At 47.8% G+C, this 12,530-nt stretch overlaps 1 protein-coding gene across 3 annotated transcripts in view; it reads left to right on the top strand.

Moving 5' to 3' along the window:
• The window catches only part of ACIN1 (apoptotic chromatin condensation inducer 1), a 947,610-nt gene that overhangs the window by 883,727 nt on the left and 51,353 nt on the right, over positions 1 to 12,530 (top strand). For 2 of the 3 annotated variants that reach the window (XM_086923670.1, XM_086923673.1), the window contains one exon: positions 6,731 to 6,834. In XM_086923670.1, the coding sequence (XP_086779796.1) occupies positions 6,731 to 6,834 (104 nt within the window). The remainder of the gene's footprint in view (positions 1 to 6,730; positions 6,835 to 12,530) is intronic. The other variant, XM_086923671.1, reaches the window with a different exon arrangement.

Below are 12,530 nucleotides of genomic sequence, written 5' to 3'. Positions count from 1 at the left end.
CTGCCAGGAGAGTGAGTGAGCTCCAGGCTCTATCCTGTAAACCTCCTTTCCTTTCGGTCCATCCGGACAAGGTTGTGTAGCGAACACGGCCCTCTTTTCTACCCAAAGTACTCACGGCTTTTCACATTGGGCAATCTATCACCTTGCCCACCTTCTTTCCGCCTCCGCATCCCTCGAGAGAGTAAGAGAGACTCCACCGTCTGGACCCGAAACGTGCGCTCTCGTTCTATCTGGATCGCACACGCCAGTTCCGGGTGGATGGCCAACTCTTTGTTGGTTACGTGGGCGCTAAGAAGGGGAAAGCGGTGCACAAGCGGACAATCTCGCGCTGGATCATCTTGTGTATCCAGGCGTGTTACTCCTTGGCTAAGAAGGAACCCCCTGTTGGGCTGAGGGCTCATTCCACTCGAGCCACGGCTACTAGTACTGCCGTGGGCCGAGGAGTGCCCTTGCAGGACATTTGCCAGGCGGCTACGTGGGCCACGCTGCACACGTTTGCAAGACATTATTGCCTGGACAGCCAAGTCCGGAGGGATGGCTTCTTTGGCCGTTCCGTCCTCCAGGACTTTCTGGTGTGATTATTGGTTTGCAGACCCACCACCGGGGTTGGTATTGCTGTGGTATCTATTCTAACCCCTTCGAGGCTAATGACGAGCTGGGCTCGTCATGGCGCTTACCTGCCGTGCGCGGATGACAAGGCCAGCTCGTCATGAAATAAAGTAAAACAGCAATTCCCAGCGCAGGACGGGAAAACGCCTAGCAGCCATGTGGTTAAGGTAAGGAATCTATCACGAACGTGTCTTTCAGATGCACAGGTTACTACTTGTGTAACGATATATCTGTAAGAGACATTAGTTAGTGATAGATTCCTTACCGACCCACCCATCCTCCCCGTTCTGCGAACCGATATCTAGGGTTAGGGTCATCCCCTTTCAGGGCCCTAGTTTCAAGGCACCAGTGTTGATTTTTAGCATAGCTCTGCGTTTCTGGCGCTGAAAAGCTGTGTCTAAGAACTGACGTCAGCACACGGAGGCGGCGTCTAAGTACTCCGACGTCATCATGGCGCCGCAGATGACGCCTACCGACGCGCAAGGGTACTGCTACGCAAAAATTTCCGGATCCAGTCTGACGCCTTGGGATATTCTAAGGTAAGGAATCTATCACTTACTCATGTCTCTTACAGATATATTGTTACACAAGTAGTAACTTGTGCTTCAGTGACACCCCTAAACAACAAAACTCAAGCAGAATGTTAGCTCAGTCTTTCTTACTTCTGCCTTATGTAACAAAGTTACATTGTATTGACCCCTTCAAGAAAAAATACAATTACTCTTTCACTCACCATTTCCTTTCTTTGAATGGCAGTTAGTCTGTGGTTGTGAAGGTGTTTTTTCAGTATTTATATATTTACACTGGGGAGGGCTATTTTCCTTTTGGTGGGGTTTTATCAGTTGTTATAGGGTTAAACCTAAAACCGAACAGCCTAATTATAGGATATCAGAGACTTAATTTAATCTCTACACATATCCGCCCCTTTTGTTTTAATACTGCCATAGGGCCCACAATTAAAATATGACCTTTAGTCAAAAGGGACCCAATGGACAGTTTTTAAACTTCACCACTACAGCACCACTCTGCACCTACCACACTAAAAACCAGCTCCGCTGTAAATCGGGCGTTGAAGCACACCTGAGGTGCACTCTGCACCTTGGGTGGGACCCGATGATGAAGCATGCCACAAACAAGGTTGGTGGGTGTGGGTTTTCATAAAAAACTAATGGTTTTCCCACACATGGGCCTCTAGCTTCTAAAGTATGGGATAGTTCTTCTTGATATCCATTGTACTATTTAGGGGAAGTGAACTAGCCCCTACAGCAACCCTTTCCTCTCTCCCATTTGATTTACAAGAGTAGCGGCAGAGCATGCAAACCACTGGAAGATCTTAAATTCAGTTGTCCTACTCTCCTGATACAATAGTTACCTGGGATGAGATGCAAGGTCTGATGCCTCCTCGCCCAGGTCAATATAGAAAACGAAGGGAAGGCCTGGTAGATGAGAATGCTGATCAAATGCAATAATCAGATGTGTATTGGAAGGAGCGGACACTGCTGCAAGGGGCACCAATATATTAATCATGCTTCGTATAGTCGGGTTTAAACCTGAGGTGCAGCAGTACATTCTTAATGTCCCATTTGATAGGGAAAACCTCTTTGGGCCTGCTGTGTACACAGCTAGAGAAAATAAAGTTTATACCGACACAACAAAATAAATCCATGGGTGCCTTACAGACAATAACTCGAAAGCAACAGACCTTTTGGTGGTACCAGGGTGAGGTACAGCAAAAGGCGTGGATTCTATTGTGGAGGCTACAAAGTGGGCCGAGGTTGGAGTACCCCAACAAGGCCACCTTCATTCCACCAAGCTGGGGGAAGGTTACACCAATTCCACCAGTTGTGGCAAAACATCTCATCAGACCAATTGGTACTACAAATAATCAGGCAGGGATATTGCCTAGAACTAACTCAACAACGAGCAAATATCCAGAGGTTAAATTAGCAACATCTACATCTGCTAAAGGAAGAAGTAGTTTACAACTAAAAGGGGCCATAGACCTAATCCCACTCAAACATCAAAGCAAAGGAGTCTACTCCCTTTATTTCCTCATACCAAAGAAAGACTGTTCACTACGGCCTATTCTGGACGTGTTACCACTCGGTTGCTATGTACTATCCGAACACTTCCATATGGTCATATTGCAAGATAGAATACCACTACTACAAGAGAGCAACTTCATGACTAAATTAGGCCTGAAGCATGCTTACTTCCACATGCCAATCCACCCAGCGCACTGCGAATACCTACGGTTTGTGTCAAGTGGACGTCATTATCAATTCACGGTGCTACCATTTGGGGGATAACTGCAAGGGTGTTCCCAAAATGCTTAGCGGTAGTAGCAGCAAAATTATGAAGGTAAAACAAACCTGTCTTTCCTTTTCTAGACAATTTGATGATTGAGTCCAAACAACATCAAGTGTCTAATAGACACTCAAAACCAAATCAACTTACTTTACAATTGGGCTTCGCTGTCGGTGCAGCAAAATCACATTTCCAACTACTCCAGGTACAAATATACCTAGGAGCGATAAGCATTTCAGTATCGGGAACAGCTTACCGCATTCGGCAAAGGGTTCTCAATCTCCAGAATCAGCAGTCTTTTTCAGGCACATCGTCACCTACCAGTCAAAACAGTCAAGCACCTACTAGATGATGGCACCATACATAGTGATAGTGCCACATGCACAACTGCACATAAGACTGCTCCAAGAGTTTTTAGCATCACAATGACTAAAAGTGTGGTGATGCGGGTGGGGCAGAACATGAAAGATCTAGTGTTGGTTTCACCCAAGGTCCATCAAGCACTACAGTGGTGGAACAGCTCAAACATACTGAAGGGAAGAGCCTTCAAGGACCCAATCCCATAGGTGACAATCACAAGCAATACATCACTCATGGGGGTGGGGTGCTTATATGAAGGACATTGTGGTTCAAGGACACTGTACCTAACAACAACAAACAATGCATCAATATGCTGGAGCTTATAGCCATCTATATGGCTCTCAAAGCGTTCCTAACAGACTTTACAGGGAATAAAATTCCTTCTCTGAACAGACAATGTGACTGCAGTTATGTTATGTTAATAACACTTCTATAGCGCACAGCTGCCCCAGCCAAGGGGCGTCCCAGCGCTTCAGAAAGGGTACCCAGACACAACACAGCAGTACAAGAGCGGAAGCGCACAGATCTGGATACTAAGAACTATGGGGGAACAGATGCGTTTTGATAGCCCTCCTGAACTTCAGCAGCTCATCTATTTCACGAATGTGGGGCGGAAGAGAATTCCACAGTTTTGCAGCCAAAACCCGGAAGGAGCGACCTCCCGCCCTACACAGTCTATTACATTGTAAAACAAGTGACCCATTTCATACAACTATCACATCTAGCGCAGACCATATGGAAGTGGGCAAACACAATTCAATACATAACCAGGCAGGAAAATTCAATAGCGGACCTGCTCAGCAGGACACAGCAGCAAGTTCACGAGTGGAAAATACACACTCCAGTCTTTCAACAATGCTGCAACCGGTGGGGAACTCTCACACTGGACTTGTATGCCACCTGCTAAAAACTCTGCCAAAGCTTCCCATCCAGATACCCACACCCGTTATCCAAAGGAAACGCTTAGTGAATGAATTGGTCAAGGATATTTGCTTACGCTTTTTCCTCCTCACACTCATTCCATATGTGGTTAGGAACCTCAGATTTCGATGACCCTCGTACTGATTGCTTGATAGATTTAGGTATTGTTGCGGGGATTCTGCACACAAACAGTGGGTAGGGTCTAAGCCTTCCTACTGCCTCAGTACCCAAAATCCCAGAACAGACAAGCTATAGTGTCTCATTCGTTCTCCTTCATAATCACTAAGCTACAAATGATTGGACAACCCACAACACTCCCGACTCTCAGGAATCGCGGTAAAAAAATGTACCCTTTCGCTCACTCACTCTTACTTGTCCACAATAAGAATAGTCCGTCACTGATAGTTAACAATGTTTATTTTAACTATCGTGCTCTATAATGCAGCATACAAGCCACTACCAACAGCAATACGCATAAACCTAAAACAGTTAGCATTGTAGCAAGTCCATAGGCTATGAAAGGGAATTCATTATATATAGACAGTGGATAAAGGACTATAAGACCTAACCACCCTTCCCTTGACTAGAAGAAGTTTTATTATATAAAGGAAGATCTCTGGGTTATGTCTGCGGACCCCATACCTTAGTGCCTAGATGGTAGTTTTACATCATAGGAACAGCAAAGCTCTTCTCCCTGGAAAGGTCCCTCTCCAAGTGTGTCTTAAACCAACATGCAATCCCATAATATTAAAGCACAGGTTTCCAGCATCTGTAGCTGTGTAGCATGTTTTGTCTAAGTGCTAGGGTCTGACCAGAAGAGAATAACAAGGGGCATTGTTTATCGACCTTGCACAGTGTGTTTAGACTAAACTCTAGGAACAGGCAGAGAACGCAGGAAGCAAACAGTTCTCAAATGAAAGGCACAAACAGTCTTGCAAAATAGTCATGTAGTAACGTGCGCAAAAGCAGCATCATGGCAACTGAGCTTATGTTAACTTAGCAAAGTCGACAATGACCCTAACGGCCATACTACAGTATCCAATCTCTATGACCTCATGCCCCAGATTGCAAGATTGACCTGCTGTATAAAGGGATGTCTCGCCCTGCCCCTGCTATGAGTGAGAAGGTTTCGATAGTTGGTAGCTTCTCGTGAGGTACTAGGGATAGCTCTAGCAATTTTGTTTACTGTGACCAAAGCATTGTGTTAGTACATTGTCATTAACAGACTGCACAATTTCCATTGAAATGACCATTACATTTGCACAGACTTGGACCCAAATGATGTGTGGAAATTGTTATCATTTGTGCATCACCAAGTAAAAACATTTTTATATCCCATTGAAATCTGTTTCCGGCATACTGCAAAGTTGCAATAAAATGTGCAGTATTTTTGCCTTCCTAATTGCTGAATCCATACAGTTTATTTACAGGTATTTACATTTTGTTGTGTTGCAAAGAACATCCTGCAGCCTTTCACACTCTGTGCCCCAGCAACATTGTCACAATTCACTTTTAAGGCTCTTCTTTGCAGTCAGAGCAGGGAAAGTAAAATACATTCCTCATGTTAAAAGAATAAGCAGCAATTTATCAGAAGCCATAGCCTGACGTTTGACCTGTCTTTGAAGCACCTCATATATACACAGAATTTAAAGGCATCTTTATTTATTGCTTGGATTTTACTGACCAGCTAAAAATCGGCCTCTGACTGGGCTGTGATGGTACATGCATAGCATGTGATCTACTACAACACACTGCAAACAGCGAAACTTTAATTATCTGTTAAAATTTGTATACGTGTCCTAGATTTACATGTGACCTCCCGACTCCCCACTGATAGGAAAATAGAATGGTTATTAACAGTTTATTATGGCAGATGAGGAGGAGACATGTATAAGGGAGGCTGTCCTGCTGCATTGCAGATTTTGGCCAGTGGACTAGTCATTCTATGAACTCTTTAAACAGGAAAAAAAACTTGTAAGTAAAATAAGCTGCATTATTCCAAACCCCAGTAGTATAGAACATGAAGCTTGAGCAGCAGCTGGAGTTACTACATTGCAAGCTGCAGACCAGTTATAAGACTAAGTAGCCTCTTCCTAATAACTTTTTTTTTTTTATATGGTAGTAGATAATCTGTTGGGTGTACACATGCAGTTATCAGCTGTACTTTAACAAACTGGTATTTGCCACCTTTCCCCTTCAAAGTGGCGCAATTGACAATTTAGGACTATGCCGGTAATGAGAAACTGTTATGATCGTTAACACCTTAGCTGTGTGTAAACATTTCTCCCCAGTGCTGCGCTGTCCATTAGAACTAGTGCTGAATGGACGTTCAATGGTCGTGCGCAGCACTGGGGAGGTAGCGCTGCTGACGACCATTGGCCGTCAGCAGCACTTAAGGGGTTAATGGTAGTTTAAAAATACTTCTTACTTCTGATGAAGGGATTGTGAGGGTTGAGTGTATGTAGAATTGCTTGGACATAGGCTTAGTTTATCGCATTACTAATGTCAGGTCTTTATTCTCCTACCCTACCAGCAGAGAAAACCCAAGAAGAACCTCCTGCAAAACTTCTGGATGACCTCTTCCGCAAGACCAAAGCTGCTCCCTGCATATACTGGCTACCACTTACCCCAGAGCAGGTGAGCATTTAAATGCTGGAAGTGCTCCATTGAGTTTAGCAAAATCTATAACAGATTATAGTCACCAAAGTCCTGGATCCCAGAAGACTATAATATGGAAATGTACCTCATACCTATCCAAAGGAGCATTTTCAGGTGTTTTTTTAGTTTTTTTTAAATAAACCTGATTTGAGTAAATAAAATCAACGTTTGAACCTCTGACATTGTCCAAGAACAGAGACCATTGTCAGAGCAGCCTATTTTTCTATACCAATGAAATACAGCAAGCTTGTTGTTTTTTTCTCATTTTTTCCTCCAGTCGCTCATTTTTGTAACTAATTCTTGGGCCTCAAGCTATCCACCACTCATTCCTTTTTCTTAAACATATTCATCCGCTTTTCAAGGAAAACTTCCCCCTCCTTCTTTCTCAGTGTAAGCAAGCCCACCATGATAGTATCCTTCTAATGGTTGTAAATGGTATTGGATGCACATTGTAAGTATTGAAGACCCTTACAAAGCCACAAGAAAGATACCTGGGTCTGTACACTGTCATGACATTTGTCACTCATTGAGAAATGGTACTGTCCAACATTGTTGAAGGTAAAGAAATTTCTGAAGATGAAATGTTTTCAGGATGAAAACCCTCAACTACCCTTTGGTGGTATGCGTCGTCATTGTGTTCCTCCTATCAACACAACAATTTGCAGTAGTGTGGATTACAACTCCTGAACACAAGAGGAGCTCCTTTAGATGAAAACAGTGTGTTCAGACATATTAGCTGTAGATCATATGTTTTAGCATAGATTGCCATCTGGTGTTGGGCTCGGATGTTTGCACTTTTGTTTTTCTTCGAAGTAGTGTTTGTAGTCACGAGGTAGGGGACTCCTCCTTACGGTGATAGTGTGCATGAGCATCGACTCCATTACCAGATAGTTTTTTTCCGCCATCGCGTTCGGATGTGTATTGCTGCGCTCCGGTTTGGTAAAGTCTTCGAATCCTTTCAACGCGCAATCCTTACCACTCGACGGTATTGTTTTCAATGGCAATTTCCCATTCTACGCGCATTGTAAAATCCAGCAACTTCGATCAGTAGCTTCGACGAGGGCTGTGAGGCCTACCCACGCCAGTAGTTCATGGAATGAACTCCATTTAAAAAATATCCCGGGTGTGGTGCTAAGTTTTGCAGCGTGAGTCTTTCTGGATTCACTATGCTGTGCATTATTCCTCTGTCTATGGTTGGGTCCGGAATCTTAGTCTTTTCTTTTTTTTCGTAGCCAAGGTGGGCGTCTAATTCCCACCTTTTGGTGTCTTTCCTATGATGTTGGCATGCTTCCTGCGGAAGCTCCCACCTTTGGGTGCCATCTTCAGATTCTAGAGGTTCCAGAGTTTTTGGAGAAAAGAATTAGGAAAAGACTGAAATCTACTGAAAAAGATTGGAGAATACATCCAGGATCTGAAAGAGACACGTTGGTGATAGATTCCTTACCTTAGAATATCCCCAAGCGTCAGACTGGATCCGGAAACTTTTACGTAGCAATACCCCTGCATGTCAAAAGGTGTTGTCCGCGGCTCCGCGTCCGTCGTCCGCGTCGTTAGCGCCGGAATGACGTCTGTGAGAAGTTGGCCTGATATATAATGTTCACTATTCTAGTGAGCACTTTGTATCAGTCCAAACAACCCTTATTGATGATTGGTTGTAAGTCAACCTTATAGACCAGCTATCCTAGTAGCATGGATACGAGCAGTCTAAGGCTAAAGACTCTAGAGGGCGTGTTAAGCCAGCTGTTTACCACACATATACCCCTTGAACACCAATTGAAAGGACACCACACAAGTGTTATGAAAATAAACAGTGTATTTATTAAAATCACTACAGCCCTGTACTCTTTATGAGGACAGGGTACTAAGCACAAAACTCTTACGAAAATACTTAAGTTAGCACAGTATATACAAATGCCCGAGGGGCACGGAAAACCATATACTCTGAAAGTGGAATGCGAAATTACTAGCAGGTAAGTACAGTACTAATAGGCTTTGGAATCGCTAGGTCTTGACTACAGAATCTTCAGATTACTTCTAGGAGGCCTAGGGGACTCTGGTGCAGAGTGTGCACTCTCACGCGGGATGCGGGACAAAGTCTATGGTAGCTAGATTTCAGAAAGTTAGTGTTCTCGGGCGAACCCGACCTGGTAGGAGAAAAACGAAAGTGGATCCTGACCCTTGGATAGTGAGGCTATGCTGGGGCACCGAAATGCCGAAGTTACCTAGCCCAGGGGCTGCAGCTGCATATGTCTCAAAAGACGTCGGAAATCCTCGTAGACGGACCAGGAGCCTGGAAGAAAGATGCTGGCAGGCGACCAGTGAAGAGAGTTCAAAGTGATCCAAGCCTGGATCTTGAAGATGGATGACACCTGAAAGCAGAGGGGACCAAGTTCGTGACTACTAGCCAGTAGTCAGGTGGCACCAGGAGGGCACCGGATGGTAGTCACCTCGACTAGGTGAGTGGGTGACGCTGTGCTCGGCAGATCTCACGGACCAGGAGGCGTTGTCGGCGACCAGGATGGAGGAGCGAGCTGTCCCACGATGGATGAAGCTGTCTGCGTCGCTGGACCCAGGATTGGGCAACAAAGCCTTGGCAAATTCAAGCCCACGCGGTGGACTCAAAATGGCGTCTGGAGTGGACCAGGAGGGTCCGGGGTGCTTCTCTCGTGGAAGGAAGCAAGGGCCAGTCTGGAGCAACCAGACCAGCAGCAGTGATGTCGTCGGGCGTCGTTAAGAAGGCCACAAGCCAGACGGCTAGTAGCCAAACAACGCGGTGAGCAGCAAAAAGCAGAAGGGCCCCACGCAGATCGTGGAGATGCTGGAGGGCTGATCTTCGGTGCTGGAGCTGCTCAGGGTTGGGGCTTCTCGGACCCCAAAGCACTCACCAGTGGAAGACTCGGTGGGCTTGTTGCAAAGAAGTCGTGCAGTCTTGGCGATCGTCGGTCCCTCGGTCTCGTCGCACTCACGGTTCTCAGCTTGGCTGTAGAGGTCAGAGGTGCCAGGGAAGCCGGGTCTCGTCGAGCTGTGTCGTCGGATTCCTGAGGAAGGACTTGCAGCAGACCGCAGTGTTCTTAGGATGGTGCCTGCGGGTGCAGGGTGACTACTCCTTAGCCACAAGGGAGAATCTTGAAGAAGAAATCTTGATGTCCTTTCGCAGAAAGTCGTGTCTTGATTCCAAAGATGATCTAATTTGAACAGGGGGCCCGCTCCTATCTTTATACTAAAAAAGGGGCTGACCCGGTGACTAGGTCCTGCCTATAGGTGGGACTAGGAGGGGGTGGTTACACCCCTCTCCCATGCTGGACTTTCCCCAGGCCAGGGGCTGGTGTGCCCCTGGAACTGGTTCTGACCGGCCTATGCGTAGTGAGCACCGGGGTGCCACTCAGCAGTCACCTTCCTGTAAAGCCCTGCCTACCCAGGATACACAAAACCCTGTCTGGGACGGTGCTAGCAAACCCTTTGTCCAGGCTCCCCTCGCTGGAAGGACTCCCAGCTGCAGGGGGTCAGACTCGTGTCTGTGGTGGCAGCATCCATTTTGTGGAGCTGAGGCTTTGCTTAACTTTAACCGGGGTTCACAGTTACATACATGTCGTGTCCCTCTAGAAGGGTGGAATGCTAACCCAGTCGCCAGAATTGGCGAGGGGTTAGTATTCCAATTCGTATGACACCTTACTCGACATGTTTTGATAAAGCAATACCAAAGATAGCAATTAACTGCGAGGATTATAATGCACTTAAGAGTATATGGTATGCGTTATCCTGGAACAGCTATTAGGACTTGGTTCCGCAAGCTGCAGACAGGCTCAGCTCATGCCAGAGCACCATCTCACACGATTCCAAGCACTCTGCCTTCAGGATTGTCAAGGCCTGCCATAGGAGTGACTGATAGGAATCTGTGTGTCCATTTTTAGGGTTAGGTATAGGTATACTATATCTACAGCAAAGGGTGATTACACGACTTTGCCCCAGCTGTCATGCAGCCAGTTGTGTCAAATTTAGGAGGCCAGCCAGGGGTGGCATAATACATGCTGCAGCCCCTGGCAGCCCTGGGTACACCCATGCCCTGAGTTACAGGGTCTGATAGGGGGGCCCAGTACCAATTGGAAATGTACCTAAGGTACATGGAATCCATTTTACAGAGAGAGCAGTAGGCCTGGGGTCCTGATTGGCAGGGGCCCAGGTCGACTATGTCAAAAACCAGCTAAAACACAGGGCAAAAAGTTGGGGGCAACCATAGTCAGGAGGTACCTTCCTACAACGTCGACTTCACCCTCACGCGCAGACGTCAGTTCTTCTTTTTTCCACGCCAGCTAGTGCAGATCTGGAGAAGCTCTACCCCTTAGTCACTTTTTGACTAAACTTTTTTGATCTTTTGATCTGTTTTTCTCGAGTCGTTCGACTCCTACGGTGCCGGTAGGGATGCCTGGGTTCAAACCCTGCTTCAAGTGTAGCCGACTGATGTCGGTTACCGACCCCCATCGCCGGTGTCTTCAGTGTCTAGGCCTCTACCACGACGACCGAACCTGCTCCGATTGCCGGGCCCTGACGTCTAAGGCTAGGCGGGAGCGGTCCCGCAAGCGGCTTGAGCTCCGGTAGTCGGCCCGCACCGTTCCAAGGTCCCTGTCCCACAGGAGGTCGAGGGACAGGTCGTGGGGTAGGAGCCCTCGTAGTTCTGAGAGTCTGAATCGATCTTCGGGATCAAGATCCTCAGGTAAGAGGCTTGAGAGGTCGGAAAGGCGTCATCGCTTTTCCGACCCACCCCGACGCTTGCGCTGCGCGGCCAGGGGTTCGGGTGACACCACCCACGCGGCTCCCACGGAGTCACAGGCGTCGCAACCTGCCCCATACCTTCCTGTCCCTGGGCACGATGCAACGCCAGAGGAGATCGAGCGGTACCTCATGGCCATGTGGTCTCCCCCTCCTCCGCCGGGCTCCGTGGCGCCTTCAGGCCCAGCTGTCCCGGCTGGGGGGCCTAGCGGGTCGGGTGCTTCGGCTCCGACGCCGCCGGGTGCTTCGGCTCCGACGCCGGGTGCTTCGGCCCCGGCGCCGCCTCTCCCGGCGCGCAGGCCCCCACTGGATCCGGTTTCGGGTTGTCGCCGGTCGACCTCACCGACGTCAGCCCCTAGGGTGTCGCCCCCGGCGACGTTGTCCCCGATCCTGCCCTCGATTCGGTTCCGGCGTCGTATGGAGACTTTAATTTCCAGGAACCGGCCCCATCCTTTGAACCTGAATTTCAGGTGATGGGTGACGAGGGAGATTAAGAGGGGTCTGTGGACCCTCTGGCACAGGAGTGCCAGTCTCAACAGGACTGGACATGTGAGCTTGGGGATGCCAGTGGACTGGACACTTCGCCAGACACTGGTTTTGTCTCCCCTCCAACCCTGGCTACGGAGGAGGGGGCTGCCTACAGTGTAGTGTTGACGCGGGCGGCCAAGGCATTGGGCATAGAGCTCCCCGTCGCGGCCGTGAGGACTAACCTCCTCACTGAGGTCCTTAAACCGCAGGCAAGCTCGGCTGAGCCTCTGCTGCCGTTTAATGAGGCCTTGTGTGACGTTCTTTTGGGTACTTGGTCCAAGCGTGCTACAGGTCAGCCGGTAGATAGGCGTGGCCAGACGCTACCGCCCGGCTCAGAGCGACCCTTGCTTCTTGTCCACCCACCCCACCCATGAGAGCCT

The sequence above is a fragment of the Lissotriton vulgaris genome, chromosome 5, assembly GCF_964263255.1.
Source record: "Lissotriton vulgaris chromosome 5, aLisVul1.2, whole genome shotgun sequence".
NCBI lineage: Eukaryota > Metazoa > Chordata > Amphibia > Caudata > Salamandridae > Lissotriton > Lissotriton vulgaris.
The sequence above is the reverse complement of the archived record's forward strand: the minus strand, read 5'-3'. Positions and strand labels throughout refer to the sequence as shown.